At 37.9% G+C, this 25640-nt stretch overlaps 1 protein-coding gene across 1 annotated transcript in view; it reads left to right on the top strand.

Moving 5' to 3' along the window:
* Positions 1-25640, top strand: part of adgrg6 (adhesion G protein-coupled receptor G6) — a 110803-nt gene that overhangs the window by 72623 nt on the left and 12540 nt on the right. The window contains exons 8-27 of the mRNA XM_062437288.1: positions 4354-4442; positions 5246-5298; positions 5650-5685; positions 5901-6049; positions 6521-6632; positions 7963-8051; positions 9936-10000; positions 10096-10232; positions 10604-10769; positions 10900-11046; positions 11165-11281; positions 11844-11889; positions 12950-13056; positions 13463-13590; positions 14298-14566; positions 15688-15790; positions 15899-16049; positions 17146-17278; positions 18968-19069; positions 20433-20588. Of these exons, the coding sequence (XP_062293272.1) occupies positions 4354-4442; positions 5246-5298; positions 5650-5685; positions 5901-6049; positions 6521-6632; positions 7963-8051; positions 9936-10000; positions 10096-10232; positions 10604-10769; positions 10900-11046; positions 11165-11281; positions 11844-11889; positions 12950-13056; positions 13463-13590; positions 14298-14566; positions 15688-15790; positions 15899-16049; positions 17146-17278; positions 18968-19069; positions 20433-20588 (2355 nt within the window). The remainder of the gene's footprint in view (positions 1-4353; positions 4443-5245; positions 5299-5649; positions 5686-5900; positions 6050-6520; positions 6633-7962; positions 8052-9935; positions 10001-10095; positions 10233-10603; positions 10770-10899; positions 11047-11164; positions 11282-11843; positions 11890-12949; positions 13057-13462; positions 13591-14297; positions 14567-15687; positions 15791-15898; positions 16050-17145; positions 17279-18967; positions 19070-20432; positions 20589-25640) is intronic.

Here is a 25640-nt window from a genome sequence, read left to right as displayed (position 1 = left end):
TATCATCAACCCTTCTCTCTCTCCTCTCCTTCCCACCCAGGCAGCATTGCCAGCGATGTCTGCAGGCATGGCAGAGGCAGAGATTGGCCCCTTGTTGCCCACTGGGCCGACTGACAGCCAGCCCACAACAACTCAATCCACTCTGGACAACTACTCACAGTCCTTCCAAAGATCCTCCACATACCCTGTTAGTATGTCAGTCCAGCAATTCATCACAGTCAGCCAATCACTTCTTTTTGATCAAGCTTCCTCACTCCTTCATGACAAATTGAAATCTAGCCACTTACAACCCCTTGTTTCTGCTGAAGTGTATGACAAGGACAAGGTTTCGCCACAGCTTACAAACAACTCACAGTCAGTGAATGCTTCCAGGTTTGTCGACGGGCCAATGTCGTTGCTTAAAGCCTCAAAAAACTTCACTGTGACTGGAAAACTGTCACATCTCTCTACTTTATTTGACCCTGCAGATGTTGTTCCAAAAATCCATATTGCAGATGAACATGTCTCTGCTGTCGGGCTGGCTTCTTCAGCAGTTAACAACAATGACAATATAACTCTGGATGCATTGTTGAATGGAAGTCAGAATCCAGGAGCTGCTGTTGTTGAAATGCAAAGTACCTCTGAACCCAGTTATAAACTTAGCTCTGCAGAAACAACACAATCCACCACCGCTCTGGTTATTCCACAACCCCTGCACATTTCTGGCCTAAATATCCCTTCTTCCACCTCGGGCTCCTCTATCGATGCCCCAGATCAAAATGTTCTTTCTGGGTTTGAGGAGCTCCCTCCTCCTGTGAGTGACAACCAAACCACAAATACAGCTGGCTTAAAATACCTCTCCAAGTCAAACACAACCACAGTTCTAACACTCAAAGACTCTTCTTCAGCTCCAATTGAAATGAAAAACTCTACAAAGGATAAAAATGCCACAAGTTTGATAGACACAGGAATTGAAGCAGCATCTCAGGGGAACATGACAGGCAACAAACCAATGCCAGAACTCAGTGTGAACACAAATTCAACCATTTCAAAGCCTAGTATGATCACAGCTAAGTCGAATCACAGTGGGAATCAGAGCTCAGGAGAATACAGTGACGGCAATACCAAAGACAAATATGTCCATGTTTCCCCTACACTACCGGTGGTTGTTGATGCTCATCATTTTTTGACAAAGACATCCTCTACAACAGCTCCTTTCAAAGCATTCAGTACATCAGCTATCAGCGGCGCCCTCAAAAAGGCCACGGTGCGCCCTATTCCTGGATACCCTACTGTGGATTTAGCTGCAAAACCCACGTTTCCATGCCAATGTAAAGAACGCTTTCATTTTACATGTCTGTGTGGACTGTCATCGGGGAACAGTATGTCATGCAGTAACAAAAGAAACAGTAGATGTAGAGAATCAAAAACACAATCATCTGTAATGACAGTAGCATGCACTGTAAAAAAAATCATCATAGTAATTTGTATGAAGTCTTAAAGTCTTTTTTAGAATGTAAAACCGGTGAAAACCTCTGCGGTTAACTCAAGAAAATATAATCTAAACTTAGTGACTTATTCTTGCAGATTGCAATATACATTATATGGCCAAAAGTATAAGGACATCCCTGTCTACATATTTTAGTGCACTCTTGGTCTGAATCAGAATTTTAATGGTTTGGACCTGGCCTCCAAATTCTAGTGAAAGGAAAGATAATTGCTCCAACATAGTGTTTTTCCCATTTGTGATAATGCCCCTGTGCACATAGCCAGCTCCAGGTTTTCCCAATTTAGTGTGGAGGAACCTGATTGGCCCTGACCGCATTCCCATCCAACACCTTTTGGATGAACTGGAACGCCAGCTGTGAGCTGTTATACATAGCAACAGATTAATATTTATGATGTTTGAACTATAACATATGGCTGTAATGTACATTTGTCCACACACTTTTGGCTATATAGTGTGTTATTATTTAATTTAAAACAAAAATCTTGAAGTAAAGACCCTTATACTACATTTTAACAGATGATGCTACTTTCCATTTATAAAAACACGATTTTAAGACTCAATACATGATTAGATTACTACTTGGGGTGGATGGGTTTTGCAGTGTAGTAGTTGAATAGCAGTTTTTATATTTGTAATTAAATTCACTAGTTTGTATTTGACCTGTGCTGTAATGGTGTATATATACACTGTTGCTGTCAATCAGGAGATTGGATGGGATCCCTCAGGTATTGGCGACTGGTGATTGGTTTGTCATGATTTTGGGCCACGTGTAGGACATTAACACGGAGTAGAGCTGTCCAATCAGACTGTAGTATTTAGCCTGGTACTTGTAGTTCAAACAAATGTATTGCAACTCTGCCTCACTCCTCTCCATTTTCTTTTATTTTCCACTGTCACTTCCTCATTCATCTGCCCATCAATAGCATATATGCTATAGAGAGAGGGACTTCCCTCTATCTCTACCTCCTCATTTCCTACTCACTTGACCTCCCTGTTCTTCTCTGAGTCTTTCAATCCATTCAGCTTTTTGGTAGAGACGTCCTGCTCTGCTGCTTGTACTCTCACACAGTAAATAACTTCTGTAAAGTCCGGTCAAAATGTTTGAAATGACCAGCTGCTCCCGAAACTCCTGAAAAAAATGTCACATAAAGTCTGCAGCTTGCAGGGTCTCGCACCAGAACTGATGGAGTCGAAGTCTTCTGACTGTTCAATAGCGCCTACTAACAATTGTAAATACCAGAGGGACACCTAGTGGCCAATGTGATACATAGCAGGAGGCTTTAAAAATGCCACATCACTGAAAAAAACAGGCTTCTGTTTGGGACATTTAAATAAGAGTCTTAACACACTGTGTGTCTGTTGTTGGAGAACTCACTTTATTTAAGATAATAAGACTAACAACATTATTTACATGTTTTTTAACTAAAGAGAAGATCAGATGCTGAATGTTTTAGAAAACTCTTTGACTAATGAAAGAGGATCAGTCATTACACAAAGACATTTTTGTAATGAATAAGAAGATTTATTCTGAAATTAGGAATTTGATACCACAGAGAAAGACACACTTAAGACACTTTTTTGAGTTAGTATACGATATGTACAGACACTTGTACAATGTACTATCAACTTATCATCGCCAGTCTCTGTCGTTCATTGCAGCACGAACTCTTTGCCTTTTCACGTTAAAATTAAGTATTTATGTCTTCTAGTCCAAAAATCTATGAAATATCTGACAATTTCTGTCTTTCCATGCTTCTGAAGTAAAAGGCAACATCATGTTTCCACCAAAGAAAATCAACTCTCGGTGTTCAGTAGACAGTTCTGTTTCACTTTTCTGACCACCCAAGTCTGTAATAATAAGTATAAGGGCATGATTTTATTGCAGGGCTTTTTTATTACACTGAATTAGTTTTAGCGAGGTGTACTTAATTATCTGAGTGTTCTCCAGAATTAATGGGGTGATGGCAGCCAAATAATAGATAGAAAGAAGGTAATTAGGATACTTTTCCACAGTCAAATAAAACTTATTTGGTCAAATTTTAATGTTAAAGGTCCATCATTTTGCCCAAGCTTAATTGGTACATTAATTAATATCAGTTAATTGCTATAATAACCTTCAGACTTTTAATCAAAATGCAGCAAGTCATCTAAACATACAATATTGTAAAATAGAGCTAAAGGCAAGTATCGGTAATCAGTAATGTGTTACTGGTTCTTTAAAGAAATCAGCATAAAATCATCAAAAATAAATTAACAGATGTTTATGATTATAGACCATTTTCAGACATTTGCCTAATAAATAATTATATATTTTGATTTTTAAGAGTAGAATCCTCCATGTGTTTAAAAGTTTAGCAGTAGTAGTAGCAGGCTGTCTCTATATCTAATATGTGTTTATTTGGGAAGTTGTTTATTCTGTTGTTGAGGAGTAAATATTTGAGCTGTCAGACTGCAGCCACACAGATGTGTTAAGATTTTTTTTTTTAAAGTTAAAGACACAGTCAGATAGAGAGCATCTGGCAGAAAACCTGTAATTCTGCTTTTTCTGATTCCTGACACATTCAAAATGATCCCATTCACCATGAAAATAAACCGTAATGATTGCCCCCCCCCCCCCCTCCCGTTGTTGTTATCTGTCAAGCAGCAACCCCCCCCCCCCCATCAATTTGCACTGTAAAATTGGATTTTTACATAACTCGATTAGCTCCAACTGCTCGATTCATCTCCTGCTATGTGGCATTGGTGCGAAAATGAAAAAAAAAAAGTTCCATTATACGTGTGAAATAGCCTGTGCCAAATTGAGACTGAAGTATTATTTTCTATTCTCTGTCCATATCTTTCTTTCAACTCATCTACATTTGCAGAGGAGCTGTACTACCGGCTTTCCTTTGTGTTGGATGACGGTGGCTCGTCGCTCTCACAGGCTGATATAGAGCAAGCTGTGGCTCTCTGGGTAAGATATGTCCAGCGTTATACAGCCAGTGCTGCACTTTATAATGCCTTTATAAGGTAATGTATGTAAGGTCACTGTCATTGGCCCCCAAATGGCAAGAAACTATTTTCCAGAACGTCAGAAACACTTTTATTGCACTCTAAACTGTTTGGTTAGAAAAAGCTGTAAAAGGCCACCGTACACTACCTGCTCAGCATCAACCATTAAACAGACAGTTAGCTGCAGACTAGCTGGTGAACATAGTGGAGCATTTAGCAACTAAAGAGCCAGATGTTTCCTTCAGGAGTTGGTAGAGAGCAAAAAGAGAGTTAATATTGGACTTACATTCAGTAGGTGGACAGAAACATGACTCCAAATGAATTATAATGTTGCTCCGTAACTTCTGGATGTGGAAATAAGCAACTCAACTTAAAGGTGTTGATATGCCAGTGTTGTCTTCACTACTTGTTTCTTAAAACTAGTGGACAAAACATCATTAATGCAGCTTCTTAAACTTAAATTTGTACCTTACGGATTGTTTAAGAGGTGTTTAAAAAGAGTTGCATTTTAAACAATTCTCCAAAAGAAAATGCACATTAATGCCTGTTTCCATCTTCCATCTACTATTGTTATGTGAATATTAGGAGTCGTCTGTCTTATCAAGATAAACATTCGATTGAGATAATTCTCTAGTTAATGTTAAACTCACAATAAACTAGTTTGAATCTTCAAATGGAGTTGACAAGAGAGAATGAAAATCTAGAATAATACCAGTTTATTTTATTGGTTAAGTGACTGATTTCATTTTTTTTCTTTGTTTACAGCTGAATAAAACATTTCAGAACTGGACACATGCAGTCTACATAGACTCTGTCAGGTAATGCATCTAAGATTCATCTGTGGTGCTAAAGAAGGATACTTATTATACTGCATCATCTGGATCTGGGTCACATATTGATATTAGTAAATACTTGATAGTGGTTGTTTTAACCTGAGGGGAGTTGAATCAGAATGCAGATATTTTAATAACATCAGTAAAAACTTATTTTATTCCAAGACGTATAATGGTAATTTTGCACTGACGGGCTTCTAAAACCTTAAATTTGGAACTTGTTTAAGCCCAAATTGTACATACTGTACAGTGTATAATACAGGCAAACCTTTTCCTCCTCTTGAAATGACTCATCACTGCTGCTTTTTCACCTCTTTCAACCCTCCTTCTCTCCAGTGTCCAGCCTGGGGTAACGACTGGAGGTAAAACGAGGTAAAACGATCATTTTGTGACTTTGCTGTATTGAATTTGTTTTATACTTCATACACCAGCTGCAGACAAAAAAAGTATTTTCATCCCCTACCGAGTTTTTGGGATGTTTCTATTTCAAATTCAGATTGTTGTCCGTTATAATCCTTTCAAAGCTTTGAGTCCACACTGTCAGCAGCAGTACAAGTCTTTTTTTTAATCTCCACTCTTGCCTCTAGTTATTCGTGCCAGGCCCTGCTGGTTTATTCTTACATCACCAGTGAGAGTCTGGGTGAAGCTACTGTGTCTGCCAGACTGGCGAGTAAAAAGGAACAGATAGGTAACAGCTTACAGATGCAGACCAACCCCACCGATGTCCAATTAATCGGTGAGAAACTACAGTATTTCATTTTATATCTTATTTAAATATTCAATTTATTCAATCCCATTTCTATTTAATGTCTTAATTCATCAACTGATTAGATATTTACTTATTTAGTAACAGTATGTTAGGACACAAACACATTATCATTGTCATTTATCTGGGTATTTACTTGCATGTATTTGTATTCATTTAGTAATTTGTCTGTATATGTATGTTTATTTTAAGTATTATGATGATGATGATGATGATGATGATGATGATGATGATGATGATGATGATGCATTACATTGATGTCCTCTTCAGTATGGATTATAACAAACTAATTGCATTCTCAGCCTCTGTTTTGGGATTGTAGCGGTATATCTGTAACAGGTCCTCTGGATTACTTTGGCTCCTCTGCTTAGCGTGTATTTAATGAATCATTTTCATATGTTTTGTATGTTGTGGAATAACTGCTCTGTCCACTCCTGACAGACAACTGTCCAGAGGAGAGTCAGCTACACTACCGCTGGCCTGAGAGCAGACCCACCGTCACTCAGAACCTGCCCTGTTTCCCCAACAAGGAGCAGAGCGCCTCCAGGACTTGGTAACACACACACACATACACACACACACACACACACACACACACACACACACACACACACACACACACACACACACACACACACACATCCACAGAGACATATGACACAAATCTAAACTGAGTGGATTTTGGCTTAAAACTAAATCAAGGTTCTTTTATTAGAGCACAAAACTGTTTTATTGAACAGAATAGAACATTTTATTAAACGTTTTTAAAGGACCATGATCATTTTCAAAATCCTGGATCAAATTTTCCATTTTTTAAGTTTGTTTTTCCTGCCTGATGTTTGTTTGGTTTCCAGTCATTTCAAGATGTTATAAAAATCAACTCAAGAGACCTGAGTTTGTTAGCTTATCACAAAATGTATTAGGGCTACAACATTTACAGATTATTTATTTCATTAATAACAATTAATAATTTGGTATAAAACAATTACAAATGCTCATTAGTTTTGCCCAACAGTCTGAAACTCCAAAATGGATTTTTTGATATTAATCGTTGCAGCTCATGCATTTATTGTGGTTAAATGTATGTTTTTGCATATTTACCCCATTCTAATGACACACAGACAAAAAGTAAACATCACAGTGGAAAACTTAACTGTCCTCACAAGATAAACAACATTTTGATGAACTCTGCAGTAATACTTTTAGGATTAAAAGTTTGTCTTTTCTGCTCTTTGTGAGTCTGTCAAGTGAAGCAGTTTTACCCAGGGTCACCCTGATCCTGATATTTACAGCACAGAACATGCCTCGAAATCTAATTCACTGAGCTCTCCCTCTGAGCGTGATGATACAGCGAGCTATTCTGCATTAATCACTGAAAACCAAACAATAGATCAGTTTGCTCTCACCTTGTGCTAACAAATTGCTGACTCACACTGTGCTGTGCAGAAAAAGCTGTCTACTGAGGATTCTTTATTAAACCCCATCCAGAAGGTTATTAAGTGGAAGATACTGTCTGCTGTTGATAAATCAGACTAATTCATCTTCTGAACTTATTTTGCTTTTCCCTCATGAGCTATTGCACCACTGCTCTGTGATCTATGAGTTATCGATACAGGGACCAAGATGTTTGGAGGTCCTTAAAAAGCCTAACATGTCAGTTCTCAAATAGTGTGTATTTGTCTGAGCTGCCAACAGAAATCAGGCAGAAACATGATTATTAAAGACTTTCTTTTATTTATAACTTTCCCAGTTTCTTACCGTTGTCACATATAAAACCAAAATGTAATACACAGATAATGTCAACAGTTTTCATACTAAATGTTCCCCTGAAATCTAAAATGTCTTGTTCATGTTGTCATGCTCTATTTGTCTCTGTTTCTCAGTGTGATCAATAAACAGAACTACTCCTCCCATTGGTCAGAGGCAGACTTCAGTAACTGCACGGACATCGACACGATCGAGGTGTCGGCAGGTACGCTCAGCCATCAGCCAATCTCAGACTCTCAGAGTAAATCACAAGGTTAAATTGATGCAAGACGGGCAGAATCTAAACCAGAAAAATGTACAGTATATTTACAAATTCAACAAATAAGAGAGACAGATAGCACAGATTCAGTAAGTCCATTTACTCAGAGTGTTTGCAGAGTGCACAGATGGAAGGAGAAGAACAAACAGGAGGGCGGTTCTTTCCAATTAGGCAATGCAAAGAAAGTTGTTGGTATTTTGGTGGAAATCGGGTCTGAGAATAAACATCTGCTGACACTTATTAATTTTATCTACAACATTAAACATAATACTTGGTGCAAATGAGACAAGATAAGATAAACTTTAATATCCCATGGGGAAATTTGTCTTTGGGTAAAACTGCTACACAAAGCTGCAGTCAAGCAATACATGACAATATAATATATAGTCAAAATAAAACATAACCAGCAAGACGATGCAGTGGTGCATTAGTGCAAAAAGTGCTGCACTCAGCTGTAATCACACAGTGCATTAATGATCAATGAGTACATGGTTCTCAGGGCAATGCTGTGGTGCATTCATGCAAAGTAATGCACACAGCTGCAATCAAATGATAAACAAACACATGACCAACATGATCAATGTAATTCACGATCGACCGGGCAATGCAGCGGTGCGCTCTGATGCCAAGTTAAATACATCCAACTAAGATATTGAACATAACCTAAAATATAATTCACCTTGTAAGAAAATGAAATAAAAGACTAAAGGCAAGGCAGCTTTATTTATATAGCACATTTCACACACAGGGGCAACTCATTGTGATTTACATTTTAAAAAATGCTTTAACAAAATATTAAACAGTAAAAATTGGAAACATTAAAACATACAATTAAAAACAAGAAAACCCAACTATGACAAAAAGAAAACAAAAAGCTAGACTTAAATAGAGCATAAGATATGAGAGTGCAGCATAAAATAATGATCTGCTTTAAAATTATTAAAAGAACATGCAGTGCAAATGAAATATTACAATTTAAAGTGCTATAAAAGAGCTCAATCATAAGCACATGACAAGGGAAACATAAAGACCAGCAGTGCTTCCTTCCTTATACTGTGTTTAAAGCACTATAACTGTCATGCAATAAGAAAAAAGCTCTAAAAACTGCACAGCAATGGTGCAATAATGTAGAAACTAGATCAACTGTTTCATTTAAACACCCACCGACTTGTAGATGTGTTTGAATCTGCAACTCAAATTAACGCTTAATGTGGTTAAAGTGGCTATAATCCATATTTTCATAATAACAGTGTCTGAGCATTCAGTGTGTAATGTGTTGGTCGTTGCTCGTAGTGATGAACCTACGGAGAATTATCAGCGACTCTGCAGCTCTTCTCGGCTTTATGGAGCTTTATAGTGAGTTTCAGCTCATTGTTTAGCTGTCCGGCTGCAACTTTACTGTTTTTGGTTCGGTCTCAGTGCTCTCATAGCGTCTTTGTCGACCACAGGAGGCAGCTGGGTTGAGAGATGAAGCTCTGAAAAACACACTGTATTGTACCCTAACTCTGTATTCTGCTGGTTTATGCAGGAGATGAGATCATGATAACTCCTTTTCAACTTTTTAGCAATTGAAATGTATCATAGTTTAAACTGTGTCCGATCTATTAAGATATAATAGAAGAGAAACAGGAGAATTATAGCACTGGATTGATGTGATCATAAAATCTGCTTCACCAAACAATTTTGGAATGTTTCATATTCACATCCCAGCCTCCTATTTCTACTCCATTTCTCTTACCTGTTTTGTACTTTGCCATGAAGTTGTGTGTTTTAAATGAAATATGTGTCCTTTCTTTGCTAAATCAGTCATTTTGTGTGTTTTTGTTGCAGAAAATGCAGCTGATGTGGCCGGTCAACTCGCCGTCATCTCCAACAACGAGCTGTCCAACGAAGAGGTGAGAGTCCACGTTTCTGTGTTTGACTGAACAACCTGAGGAGGAGATGGAGGAGGAGGAATAAATTCTTCTTCATGTGCCGCGTCTCTCTCCAGGTGTCCAAAGTGGTGACGAAGGTGAAGCAGCTGGTGAACGTAGCCAAGATCAACTCCACGCTGGCCTCCACCGTCGTCACCATCATCTCAAACGTCATGGCGAGCTCTGAGGCAGCGCACCCTGCCACCTCCGGGACGTACGTTCATCATCTGCTAGCTAGCTCCACTCTACTGTACTACTACTGTACTCTACTGTACTGTACTACTCCATTGTATTCTACTGTATTCTACTGTACTACTACTGTAGTCTACACTACTGTGCTCTACTTCTTCGGTACTTTACTGTACTGTACTCTACTGTACTGCAATGAACTTTAATGTACTTCACTGTACTTTGCTGTGCTCTTGTTTACTTTACCTACTCTGTACAGCATCATACTTTTTTTTCTTCTGTCTTTATTAATCATTGATTTTTTTTTTTACTCTAGTCAGAAAACTTCAAATGTACCTCTGTTGATTTATTTCTTATACTAATTTACTGTCTTTTCCATCTGTGTCCCTCCCTCAGAGCTCTGAAGGCTGTTGACCAGCTGGCTCAGAAGATCGAGTTCGATGGTCCGTCCATCAGTATCACCTCCAAAAATCTGGCTGTGGGGGTCTCGGCCCTCAACACCACCGCGTTCAACGGGACGTCCTTTAGTGCCTTCATGCTTCCAAACACCACCGACCCACAGGTAACACAGAGACTCTCAGGCTTCATCTGTTATAGGAAACCTGCTTATTGTCACTTATAGATCCAAAATGGCTTATATTATGTCTTTGAATCTAGTTTGACTGATTGTCTCTTCTCCTCTCATGGCTCAGATTCACTTTGAATCGGAGAGAGTTAACCCTTTAGCTCAGGTCACCCTCCCTGCATCTCTGCTGTCCAGAGCCTCTCTAAACACGGCCGACAAATCAACTATGTCCAGAATCAACTTCATGTTCTTCAACAACACAAACCTCTTCCAGGTCAGTCGGTCCACCTCAGGTCACATCGTGGGGAAAACATTAAGAAATAAACTACCAGGGAGAAACTTCAATAAACTCCTGATAGAAGTATTGATTGATTTTCTCTTGTGTCTTTCAGAAAATGCAGGACGGTAAGTCTTTGAACAGCTATGTCGTGGCCAGCAGCGTGGGGAACTTCTCCATTTATAACCTCGATGATCCGGTAGAGATCGAGATCGCTCACATCAATGAACAGGTACAGATTAAACTGTTTACTAGTTTGTGTTTGAGTGGTATTGTGCTTTTTAATGCTTTACATTTCAGTTGCTTTGCATCTTTTTTGATTGTTTATTTTGTCTTCTTTTTATGTTTTTTGTTCTCCATTCATATGTTTTAATCTTTCATTTTGATTTATTAGATTTTTCTCTTTTTTCTTTTCATCTTTCTTTTTAATTTCATGTGACTTACGATTCAATTCATAATTTTTTTTTGCTTACTGTTATTTTCTTTGTATTTCATTTTCTTTGTCATTCTTCCTCTGTTTTTCGTCTCTTAATTTTTATTGTAATTTTAATTTGTTTTTAATTTAATTTAATTTTCTCCTCCTGTATTTTTTATTTTGTTGCTTTTTTGTCTTTTCTCTTTATATTTTAAAATCTTTTATGGTCTTTGTTAGTTTTTATTGTTTTTCTCAATTTTTTAATATTTAATTTTTCAGAAATATAAATTTTTATTCATATATTTATACCATTTGTAACATCTTTTTCAAATGTATTTCATTTAAATTGTTCCATATCTGTTTTCTTCTATCCTGTCAGCCCTCCCTGAAGCCAATCTGCATGTTTTGGGACTTCAGTATGAACAGTAAGTCTGTCTACATCTGTCGTCACATCATTAGAAATGTTTCAGGTTCAGTACAGTTCCTAACATGCAGGGAGTCATTCACTTCTCTACAAGAAGCAGTATATACCTCAAGTGCTCTGAGAAAAGCGTCCCATCTGTTAAAGCCTCATCTACTGGGACACTGCTAGTTCTGAAATGACTTTTTTGGTGTATTTGTCAGTGGTTCTGTCACCTCCTTCCTGCAGATGTTGACTTCATCAGGTTTCATCAGGTTTAGAGTTTTCTTGAGTGTCCAGTCAGTTTTATGTTCATCAGTTTGAAAATTTTAACAAATGTAGGCTGAAGAAACAGGGTCTGATCCTAACCCTAACCCTAGCTCACAAATGTCCAGACTTCAGCGCACTTGCAGACTCAGGTGCCAAATAGGTTTTCTCTTACTTCCTCCTGTTCATACTGACCATTAGAGGATCCCTTCATAATGCACTTACAATGTGAATGATAGGGGACTAAATCCACAGTCCTCCTTCTGTGCAAAAATATATTTAAAAGTTGATCTGAAGCTAATATGAAGCTTCAGTCGTCCAAATGAGTCAAATCTTCATCTTCTATGTTTCAACGTTTCAGTCTTTTTAGTGTCAAAGTCTTTTTGTTACTATACTTCCACCACAGCTCAACAGGGAAACACAAGAGGGTAAAGAGGCTAAAAAGACTGTAAATGTGTCAGATATCACTTGATATGACTAACTCACACTGCTGAAGCTCAATATAAGCTTCAGATAAATGTTTAAATGCATTTTTGCAAAAAATGACTGTGGACACACTGTAGATTTTGGTACCAACTTACACAGAAGGGGCAGTGACAGTATGAACAATAAGAATGATAGCAACATGAAAAACACATTTCAGTGTTAATCTGAGCTAGTTTAAAGAAGCCCCATTGAAAAGACACATCTCTTAAATCTCCAACAACATTTTCTTTCAGTATCTTCTTCACAAACAAACATTTACTGCCTTATTTAAAGCTTTTAAGTGTCAAAGGTACTGAGGTGACTGTGATGTAACACCTCTGTGTTGCCACTAGATGGAGCCGGTGGTTGGAACAGCAGAGGCTGCAACGCGTCCAAAGAATCCACCAGCAACAAGACCATCTGTCTCTGTAACCACCTGACACACTTTGGCATCCTCATGGTAACACTCACACTCACTGAACTACACATGCTAGAAATAAAAGAAAAAATGTCTTGCAGATTTTTCTCAGCTGTCGCACTTCTCTCAGTTGTCTTTTAAAAACTGCAAAATTTCTCTCAAGCATTCACTGAATTTTTAATGATTTCTGGTTATTTTTAAACAGTCCTCTTCATTTTTCACGTTTATCACATATAAAATAATGTCTTTCAGAACATTAAGGCTCATTATTAAACCAAACAATATATAAACAAGAAGACAGATGTGGAACAGTAAACATTTTTTTGTTTAGTTTGGTTTTTTGTTCTCTTCTTCATCCCTTCCTCTTTCTGTTTGAACGTTTGTGAAGCGCTTTTCTCCTTAAAGTGATCTGACCATACTACACGTCCCTCTGCCTCTTTTTCTCCAGGACATCTCTGGAGTTTCACCTCACATCGATCCGCAGAACAACAGGATTCTGACTTTCATCACCTACATCGGCTGCGGCATCTCCGCCATCTTCTCCGCTGCCACATTGCTCACTTACATCGCCTTCGAGTGAGTCTGCTGTACAGCTGCAGGACTGTGCTGCTCATTATTTCCCATAGTGTGCTTATATTTTAGGTCTTTCCCTAAGTGTGTTACACAGACTGCAGCCGCAGCACTAGTTTGCCTCTTAAAACACCAAAAAAGTCTGTTTTTTAAAGTCTATCTGGATCCATAAACCTCCCAGTTTGAGTTTAAGTGCTGTACAACTCTGTGGCATTGCTGCAGCCAAATAACAGGAGAAATACGATACGATACGTTTTCCCACTTTAGGAACTTAACAACTTATCTGTGCCTGACCATGCAAGGCTTTAAAAAGGAGCAGTAAAATCAACACTGAACATTTTAAACAGACCTACTTAATGTGTTATCCATGTTCTGAGTTTTACTAAACTGGATTATTTAACTAGACTTATTTTAATCTACAGTTAACGTATATATGTCCATAATGTACTCCCCTCAAAAAGCTCCCAGAAGCCTTTGATTTAGACTTAAGGAGGCATCATAACCTCAGATTATTGGCAACGATCTGGACCAGAGAGAAACATTTTCCTGCAGCTACAGTGTATATAAAAGAAATGTAACTAACCAGTTGTTAAGGTGGTTACATTGAGTGACTGTGAATATGTGAAACTGACAATGAGCTGAAACCGCCACAAATAAAAGTTGTAAACAGAATCCAGTTTCAACCACATCTATTTTCCTTTTCCTCCTCACAGAAAACTGCGGCGTGACTACCCCTCCAAGATCCTGATGAACCTCAGCACGTCCCTGCTCTTCCTCAACATGGTGTTCCTATTGGACAGCTGGTTGGCCAGTCTGGAAACCGATTGGCTGTGCTTGTCGGTGGCCATCTTCCTGCACTACTTCCTGCTGACCTCCTTCACCTGGATGGGGCTGGAGTCCATTCACATGTACATCGCTCTGGTCAAAGTCTTCAACACCTACATACGCAGATACATCCTCAAGTTCTGCATCGTCGGATGGGGTGAGTGGCGATTGGTTTTAAATATGTTGTAATGATAAAATAACGACTATTATACTTTTATTTACTCTATGTTTCATGTATTTATTCAGGAGGTTGGTTAACTCAATTGAACTCCATTGTGCAATGCAGACAGGATCTCTCAACATCCAGTGCTTGTTAAAAATCAATGCATGTGATTAAATAAATACCTCAATCTAAACATTTGCAGATGGCTCTGAATTTTTTGCTTTAACCCCTCTCATGCTAAATTTTGTGATGCCTGTTTATTAAGGATTTTACAAGATGGTGATTAGCTTAATTACTTTTAAAATGTTTTAAAATTTTATTTTATTACTATATTATTCGGATGCATATTAAGGAGCTAAGGAGGAGATTTTCTTTGCTTTCTGTTTGAATGCACCTTTATTTTTGTTTTGTTTTAAATATTTGTCTGATTTGACTGTTGGACCGTTTATGTTAGTTTAGTTTATCATTATGTTGGATATTACTTGTGTTTCTCTGGCAACTGTCAGACAAATAAAATAACAGAGGACATTCCCATTTAAGACACAAAGACAACAGCACAATGCTCCAGAGTATGAAATAGTGTAATGTCCCACTACGACATAACCAACAATCAAAAATCACAAAATGTTAAGTGACACAACTATCTCATCTCATATCTCATTGAGCATATGATTAGTTTGACAGAGATTTGCACCTAATCACGTCTTTCCATTGACTTCATATGCAATCATGCTGACTCTAAAATTCACTTCACAGTCAGTGGTTAGTGCATTTGTTGTTGGCTAGCTTACAGCTGGCTGGCTTCAGTGGTCTAATTGGTTCATTTTCTGTTTGAACACACCTTAAGGTATTTTAGTACCTTCCCTTGAAGTCTTCTTTTATCTCTATTTGCCCATTTTTTTCATTTCCGACACCTAAAAGAGTTTCATTTTTGTCACAATCCTCAAGGAGACCATAAAGAGCTTTCTGTGACACTGCCAACGTGTGATTTTTATCGTTAGTCATACAAATACAACAACAGACAGCACATATAAAAGGCATTACAGCAACGAAGATTCAAGGCAAAGGATACTGGATTTATGATGTTGACCTGTTGATGATGATTCTTCCTCCAGGTCTTCCTGCTGTGCTGGTGGGGATTGTTGTTGCAGTGGATAAAAACTCTTACAGACTGCAGAAGTACGGCAAAGGAGACACAGGAGAGGGATCTTCAGAATTGTAAGTTACCACACAATAACAATAATAAATCAGTGTAATTATCGACAGTAAATGTGTTAGTGTGACAGTTGAGCGATCGTGGTTCAGAGTTGGCGTTTCTCTCCTCAGCTGCTGGATCGATAATAAAGTCGTCTTCTACACCACCTGCGTCGGTTACTTCTGTCTGGTGTTTCTGCTGAACGTGGCCATGTTCATCGTGGTGATGCTGCAGATCTGCGGCCGCAACGGGAAACGCAGCAACCGCACACTACGGGAGGAGGTCTGTAGTCAAAGTCAAGAGTCACAAACCTCATTAAGAATGCGTGATGTGTCAGGTTTCTTTACTCTCTATTGCAAGTAATCATTGATTTAAAACTGAAGCACTTTCACATTATCTATTACCTTAAATCATTTAAATAATTATAAACAGCAATAACCAACAGAGTGTCCAAAGAAAATATCAGAAAATGATGTTTGAGAGATGTTGCACAGACACATTTCCTTTCTTTTCTTTATTTGACCACAATTCATTATTTATTCATCTTGTACCCATTGCCCAAAGCAGAATCCGAATATGCTCATTTTTCTTTTTCTTTCTTTAAAATTTGTATTCATGGCTAAAATAGCAGCAGAATTATTTTAATGGTAATATACGACAATAAACTTCCTTGACAAAGTTTCAAATTAAAACAAGAAAATATATATATAACAGCAAATAAAAACACAGCATTCATAAAATATAAAACACTGGGGGATAAAATAAAGTTCAATAAAATATAAGAAAAGTAGGATGATAAAACCCAGCAACCTGTTAAATATTCATAAATGTGCTCTGATAAAAGATTGTGAAGAAAATAAAAGATAGGAAAAGGATGAAGGGGAAAGAAATGAGTAAAGAAAAAAATAAGGGAAAGGAAGAATAAAATAAAACAGGAAGGAAAAATATTAAAACACACTTACACACAATACACATTTCTATTAGCTGGACCTTTCTCTAATGTGACCCGCAGTATGGAATAATGAAAATAAAATGCTTTTTTTTTTTCTGTGCAGCTGATAGACATTCTTATCTATGCAAATGTACAAATTTGACCTATGTTCATTGGAGAAAAAAAACATGTTGTATTCATCATAGTCTTTAAAATGTTCTTCTGGACCATAACATTGTATAACATTAAATGTCTTTTTTTCCATGCGATTAACATTTATTAATGACTGACGTGGGTTTTATTAATGTAAATTGGTGTAGAGACTAATTATGAGTCAGAATATGAACAGTATGTGAGGGTTGAGATAAAATAACTGACTCACTCTGTTAAAAACGATATTCACAGGCCCCTGAAAGTAAAGATTCTCGCTCTTCTGTTGTGATTCAGGTTCTACGAAACCTGCGGAGCGTGGTCAGTCTCACCTTCCTGCTGGGTATGACGTGGGGCTTCGGTCTGTTCGCCTGGGGACCCGTCAGTCTGGCCTTCATTTACCTGTTCTCCATCTTCAACTCACTGCAAGGTAACTCAGCAATTAGGCGTGACTTTGTTTAAATCTACAGCGTGTAGTTTATAAAATAGGATTTCATGTTTAGTGGTTTCAAAATGCTTTTAAGAGTTCAGTGAAGAGAGCAGCACAAAATTGTTTTTTATGCAGGGAGGAGACAGTGTTATCAATGACTGGTGATAACCAGACTGTTGTAGCTGGAGTAAGTTCAGCTGTCAGAGAGCGAGCCCAGGTTAAAATCCCCCATTATTATTTTGATAAAGCATCAGAGGGAGAAAGGCGGGTGATACATACCAACAATGGTCACATGCATGTCCCTCCTAAAACACAGGTCCAAAACAATATAATTCATATTTCTTGAGCTTTGATCAAGAGGTGATTTCATGGACAGTGAGGTAGTCTTTTAACATAAATCAGGACTCTGCCTCCCTTACTACTTAAATCACATCTAAAAACAATTGTATTCAACTATAGTAATGTCATTATTTGGGATCTTAGATGAAAGCTAATTCTTTCAGACAGAACAAGGACGTCTGGGGAGGTTTCATTTATCAAAACATGGATAGAGTCCATTTTTGGAAGCAGGATTCTGATGATGTAACAGTCAGAATCCATGGCGTACTTTAAAGTTTTGAGATTATTTAAGTGCAACACACTTTTCATATGTAGCAAAGCACGGAGAAGAGGGCACAATAAATACAGGAGTTTAGGCAAATCACAACTCATATCTGGAAATTAAAAATGTAGTTCGCAGTCAAGTTATGGGACGTTCATATGGGCTTAAAACTGTGCACAGCTGCTGATCATTGTGATTGAGACATGGCTTTGCAGCCCAGCGCCACTCACACTGTGCGAGTGACAATCAGCGAGAGTCAGTCACGCTCGTTTGGATTGGTGCTGAAACAGAAGCTCAGAGTTGTTTATTACTCTACTCCACTAAAGCTGATTGTTGCAGAGTCCGGTTTCTCTATAACGCGTCTTTAACGACCCAGTGGGACTGTTAAAAGGAGAACGACAACATGTGGAAACAAATCACAGACATTGTTGGTTCATTAGTGCGGCGGCTACACTTTAGAAAACATCTGTCCAGTCAGAGCGGAGGATGTGAACGACGTGCTCAACACAACACAGATCCACAGATTCATGAGCTGCATGCATCTACCCACAATTTTGCTGTTTGCTGAGGAATTTGTCTTATTTTGAATGCAACTCTGCTTTATATAATGTATTTTTTTTATCCATTTGTACATGTTAAAAGTAAATTTACTCAAATACAATACTTGAGTGAATTTACTTTTTCCATTCCACCACTGGAGCCAACTCCAGCACAATTATATCGATGTTAAAATGTCTGTCTCTAGTTTGTGATTGAGGCATATCTAATTGTAAGAGATTTGTCGGATATATTTCTAATAAGAAAATCATTCTTGCATCAGGCCCAGTGTGTTATTCTGGCAAAGTTATTTTGGCTCAGTAGAAAGTCATTTATTTCGACCTCCATTTGGGACTCATTACAAGGAAACTGTCAAATAAAGCCAACATAATAATTTAGAGTACCTAAAAAGTAAAAGACTGTGCCATACTCATTATCAGAGCTTTTTAATCTTGGCTAAAAAGTATACTTTTACTAGACTTCAGGGGCTAAAAAAAACAATTAGAACCACACCTAACACATGCTTTTATCCTGCTGTTTTCTTTCTGCAGGTCTCTTCATATTTATCTTCCACTGCGCCTTGAAAGAAAACGTCCAGAAACAGTGGAGGAGATACCTCTGCTGCGGACGCTTCAGGCTGTCAGATAACTCAGGTATCTGTTTGTCTCTGTCTCTTTGTTTTCTTGGATTGTTACTCGCAGAACAATGAAGCTGATTCATGTCTCTCCACAGGAGTCCAGTCAAATCTGTTTGCTGGACTCCTGCCAAGTTCCCACAACGGCAGAAAAAAGAGAAAAGGAACTTTATTAAAATATAAAACCTAAGTCACCTGGGCTTTGCAGCTAATAAAACAAGATAAATTCAGAGATGTCTCCGAAAGATCAGGAAGTCCTGCGGCTGCTCTTCGAGGGCTGGTGCCAGTTCATTTACAAGACGACCTTTTATACTTTTATACTTTTGACTTTCATACCAAAAAATTCCAAAAACTTTAAGTCTTCATTCACTATTTAATTGGAAAAGCTCCTGAAACGGTATTTAAGCCACGGGAAACTTGAACTCCCGTTGAAACCTGGATCAAGGTAGGGAGTGATTTTGGAGGGAATGTAAGATGGAAGGGGAGGCAGAGAGGTGAAAAAAAGGAAGGAAGGAGGAAGGAAGGGAAGAAGAGAGGAAGGAAGGGAAGAAGAGCGAACATAAAAGTATCCAAGTTTAGGTGAAGTTGAGGTATTTAATTGAAGTCTACGGCAACATGTTATAAAGAATATTTACTCTTTTTTTTGGTTATGTTGAGAAATATTTCATGTTATTCTGATATTTTTACATTTTTCCAGTTACCAAATTATTCAGTTTTTAGAAGAAAATGTTCTTGCAATAACACCACACCACTTTATCTTGTTATATCACAAAACCTCCTTGTTCTTTCAAAAATATGAATCATTAAAACTAACTTTCCAAACATGATAAATTGGCAGTTCCAATCTGTGCCTATAGAGATAATACTGCAGCTTATATCAGCTAGAAAGAGTGAAAGTAGTTGATACTCAACAAAAGAGCCACAGACTCTGAACAACAAACAACAATAACTTTCCTCACATCTTGTCCTGTACTTTAGCGCGTTGAACGAGCCACCAAACAAACATTCATCGGGTACTCTGCTAATGTCAGTTAGCAGGCTTGATCGCTAAGTAGCTGTTAAGCTTCAACACATTAAACAGGCTGAAAACATAACTGGAAATGTCACTTTGGACTCATTCAATGCTGGTTTGGTCGTTGCTATTCAAAATCCCTAAAACGTTAGGGACTCACTGTTTCTCATTTACTTGTAGCTACAGCAGTTTGTTAACTAAAACTGGTAGCCTGCTAGCTGCTGTCAATCAAACGCAGACACTGACACACTGGAAGACGTTTAAAAATAATTAATATGCACAAATTAGATTTTCTAGATGTAGCCTGGGTGGCCTGTTTTAATCAGATCAGGTTAATATTGATCAGTTATTTTGCTCGTTTGTTCTGCAGACTGGAGTAAGACTGCCACCAACAACACCAAGAAGGTGAGCTCAGACAACCTGGGCAAGTCTCTGTCGTCCAGCTCGTTCGGCTCCAGCACCGCCAACTGGACCTCCAAGGCCAAAGCTACACTCAATCCCTTCACCAAACGACACAGTAACACAGGTGACACACACGCTCACACACACACAATATAAGGTGTATGAAAATGAGAGAAAAATGTGAGAAATGTTCTCAAATGTCTTACTTTGCTTGACCAACACTCCAAAAGCCAAAGATATTCATTTACAATGATGTAAAACAGACAAATTATCACATTTAACAACTGATTTGTGGGATTTCTGCTTGTCAATCAATTTTCTGCCAATAGACTAATTGATTTATTGGGTAATTGTTGCAGCCCACAAATCAGTTTCGCTCTGAACATGCTTCCTGTTAAAAATGATTTCAGGTTTCTCATTGTTTCTATGGCCGTTTCACATGTTCTTGTATCTACCTCTGTGTTTGATGTGTAGAAAGCTCTATCAACGAATAGCGAGAGTGGAGGACCAACGAAGGTAAAGCTAAAGCTCCCCGCTTCTAGCACCGTATGACCCACTGCGTTTCCCAAAATGATTGTGCTCAAAGTGAATCTGAAAATTCAATAAAAAGACGAAAGAAAAAAATCTAATTTTAATTGGTCGAGAGGATCTTTGCTAGCAGACATTTTGGGACAGCAACCACCGTGTGTTGTGATTGGCTGGTCACTGTGATGTCACATGCCACCCATCTTGTTCCCAGCCTGAGAAACACTGAGTGGGGAGGAGCTCACTTTTCACCAATTTAACACATGACTAAAAACTACAACTCCACCCACCCAGAGAGACCCAGGGTGCAGAAACAAGCACGCCCCGACAGAATGCTTCCAAGCTAATAACATCTGCCACGTTTAACTGCAATCTGTTTGGATAGTTAATCAAAGAAGAGTAACATCAGGCTAACGGTGTGGTGTGCACACGACTCGGTTACTGATGTCATAATTTTGGGTTTGCTCGTATAAATTAACAACAAATGTGGAGGAAGATGTTGGCAGGAGATGAACATGAAGTCAAGCGTTTAGATAATTAAGTCCCCATGAGACAACTTTCTAAATTACTCTGAAAAACAAGATACAAAACATTATTTTTAATAAAAAAAAGCTCCAGCAAGTTTGTTTTATGTGTCATGGAGCCATAACAGAATTGACATTGATCCATGCTGGGAAGTGATAAACCCCCAGCAGGCAAAGGGTCGACAGAGTATAAAGTTTTAGGATGCATGGGTGTTTACCAAAAATAGCAATGTTTTTTGGCTTGTATTCGTAGAGCTTTAGTGCCTAATAGTGTTTTTATTTCCTCTTTAGTTTTTCATAAATCAGAAACTTTTAAATCTCTTGCAGATATGTCAAGTTACAATACATTACAAGCAAACTCAAAACTTAGTTTACGTCAATTTTTCAGCTTTTTTTATGACATTAAAAAGAAATTTAAAAGGTATTTTCTGCTCTGTAAACAACGTCCTGTCTTCTAGTTTGAGGAAAAATGAGAAACCAAAAGGGAGAAATTAAAATGTACTTGTTTTCATGCAGCCAGTCAAATTGTTTAATTTTAAGCCTTATTTGCGTAAATCAGAAACGTCATTCTTCTATTATAAGCAGATGGCCACTGTAGTCAAGTTTCCACCAAAATATAGTGCAAATATGAACTCAATTTCCACAAATTTGACAAGAAAATTTCCTATTTTGTGCATATTAGGAGATAAATAGCTCCAGTCAGTGTCATTAAACTATCATAGAAGAGATGATGTCATTAAAAGAGCGGCAGTCAAAGGTCAGATGATGGAAAACATGACGGAAATATGACATTTCTGTTTGTTTCATGTGTTAATTTGAGGAACAGGTCACAGTCTCCTCATCGCTCCTCACACATCTGATGGTCAAATGTTTCATGCACGTCATTATTCATTCACCAAGTCTGCTTTCATTTGCTTTTTATTCACACAGCTATTTTTATACCTTAGACGACCATAATTTTTTTTGGCCAATATTTAATTTTCAACCACACTCAATACATGAATTATACTTATCTTAATAGTATGTGTATAGTGTCCCCTTAGGTAAGCAATTATACATTGAAAGCAAACATACAATAAACTAATATAAGACCAATAAGATAATATTGCTCTAGTATTGCACATTTAATATAAAACTAAAGACCAAATGGTTGCACTGCAGTGTAGACCCTCCTATAGTGCTCTGTGAGTATTTTAATATCCACCAACTAATAACAGCATTTTATTGCTGCTGCTTAAACTCTGAAATTGAAAGTGTGCATAGTAACAGGTGGATGGAAACACAGACAGCAACCAGAGACACAAAACAATTGTGGATCCGAAGCAGACGCAAGGAAGACATACTTGAACTCGGTGTTTATAAATCAAAAAGTGAAATAAAAACACTTTGGTGTGTCCAAATTTATGTCTGGTGCTATATGACTGAAAGCTCTATGTTCACCTTTTGAACTGACAATAAAAGCTTCTGTAGCCAACTGAGCGGTAAATAGATAAATAGCAAGGTACGGACCTGTTTAATGTCTGTGAATTGAAATTAATTTCACAGCATAAATCTACTTTTTTTCCTAAAATAAGCTCAGAACTTTTCTTCATCTTTGTCGACTATTCGCATAAAACAGGAGCAAACAGCTGATTTTCCAGTTGGTTTTGACTCCTTTTTTCTTTTGAGTCTACAGTTTACATTCTCTTCTCACCTCAAAACACACAGTTATCCTGCAGTGTTTATAATGTATAACATGATCAGAGCTGACACAACATACACTCAGGCTATCTGAATCCACTCGGGTGTTGAATATATTGACATGCAGACTCGCCGCAGTAAAACTAAACCTTAACCCGGCCTGATTAGACTGAGTAGAATTTGGAGATCTTTAGATGTGAAGTACTATAGTTTGGTTAAGATTAAGTAAAGATTAAAGGCTAACATTAACTGCAGGTCTGACAAGCGAAGAAAAAGAAACTCCTTTCTTTGTCCTGCACACACATACACACCCTTACTTTCCAACTTTCTACATAAAGGACACATTACTTCCAACTGTACTTCGGCATTGGATTTTGAGGCGCAGAAACATCGAATATGGACTAAATTTTGAGGTGCAGAAACATCCAATATGGTCATATTTCCATATAAATACAGATCTGTCTTTTCTATCAACACACACACACACTCATCTGAGCTGCAGAGCGCACACAGCTGCAGCACATTGAAGAGTTTAAATGCAGACGCTGGTGTGGTCTCACTCTGCAACACACACTGTTCTATTATATCACAGCCAAATCTAATGGAGGAAGTTAATTGGTGTCATAAGTTATTGATTTTAATATATTAATAATTGAATCACATACATGATGATGATTTATGGATTACAACATCTTAACTATTAATGAATTGTGTGTTATTACCAATGTCTTCCTTTTAATAATTAAATATTAACAATACATTTTTTTTTTTAAATCCTTGACATGATTTTTGATAGCCAAAATGAATGACTAATTGTAATTTCACTTGGACTTTAACAGTGCAGGAATGAAGTAATATCTCTCTCTCTTTGGTTTTAGGTGAAAAATTCATCTTAATCTCATTTTCTGAAAAGGTTTCCATATGAGAGAAAGAATTTAGAAAAACACTTAATCCTTAAGAACAGTGATTTGTCAATGACAAATTTGACAACGGAGAGGTTTTTTTTTAAGGCATTTAGGAATCCAAACCTTGATCTTTTTTTCTTTTATCAGCCAGTTATAGAAGTGGAAGAAGTGAGTTTGTTTTATTTCTGCCAGAGCTGAACTATCATCCAACTCACACAGCTGCAAAGGATTTAGTTCATCTTCTGTCTTCTGCTCACCAGCTGTCTTGGCAATCGTGAATGTTGGACTTCCCCGTCAAACACACACACACAAACACACACACACACACACACACACACACACACACACACAAACACACACACACACACACACACACACACACACACACACACACACAAAATAATCATAATCTAGGATATAATTTGGGGTAATTTGTTCACCAGAGTTAGAAACAAAACTCTCATTAACAAGCTAACAGACAGACAGGTGTTTCAGACAGGAGTGATATTATTACCAGCTGATAAAGAAAGGTGAGGAGAGATTTTTTTGTTTTCTGATTGGGAGTTTAGAGATTTGCCTCAAAGCTGTGATGAAAACGTCTCGTACTCCTGAATAGGAAGCGTTTTCATTTCAAACAGGCTCCATTCACACTGTGCGTGATACTTTTTTTCCCATCCTTCCAGCTGAAGGTGTTGAGTAAACAAATTTTCCTCCCAGTGATGACATCAGATTGTTAGCACATGACCCAAAATAGACGTGTGTTCTGTTGTTTGGTTTTTTCCACATTTTGTATCGTATTTCAGCTCCAACATGTACGGATGTAGTTGAGAAGCTGACATTGGAATCCTGTTACTCTAGTTTTTGTATGTAGCTTCTGGAGCCAGAGTGGGCTCATTAACACAACAAGCTAAACAGTGATGCTCAGGGAATTTGGGGCCCAACACCACACACAGGTCATACCAACCAGGCACAATAGCTGTCACCACACCTCTACCTGCGAAGGCTATCAGCTCCCCTGTAGTCCAATACTAACTGTACACAATGTACTGACATGGAGCTGTGAGAGTAGGAGGCAGGACTGAACCATTTCATGTAAATAGAGGGGGGGTGTATGGCCGATACAGAGGATGTGGATGGTTAATTCTTACCATAGACAAGAAAAATAATGTGTTAGTTTAATGCAGGGGTGTCAAACTCATCTTCATTCAAGGGCCACAAACGAATGGAATGAAGGAGTGAAGGAATAAAAGACAGATGGAAGGAAGGAAGGAAGGAAGAAAGAAAGAAAGGACAGATGGAAGGAAGGAAGGACAGACGGACGGAAGAGAAGACAGGCAGAAAGAAAGGAAAGATGGAAGGAAGGAAGGAGTGAAAGACAGATGGAAGGAAGAGAAGAAAGAAAGGAAAGATGAAAGAAAGAACGAAAGAAAGAAAGAAAGAAAGAAAGAAAGAAAGGACAGATGGAAGGAAGTAAGAGTGGATGGAAAGATGGAAGGAAAAGAAGACAGGAAGGAAAGTGGGCCAGATTGGACTCCTGGGCGG

The sequence above is a fragment of the Scomber scombrus genome, chromosome 17 (genome assembly GCF_963691925.1).
Source record: "Scomber scombrus chromosome 17, fScoSco1.1, whole genome shotgun sequence".
Taxonomy (NCBI): domain Eukaryota; kingdom Metazoa; phylum Chordata; class Actinopteri; order Scombriformes; family Scombridae; genus Scomber; species Scomber scombrus.
The sequence above is the reverse complement of the archived record's forward strand: the minus strand, read 5'-3'. Positions and strand labels throughout refer to the sequence as shown.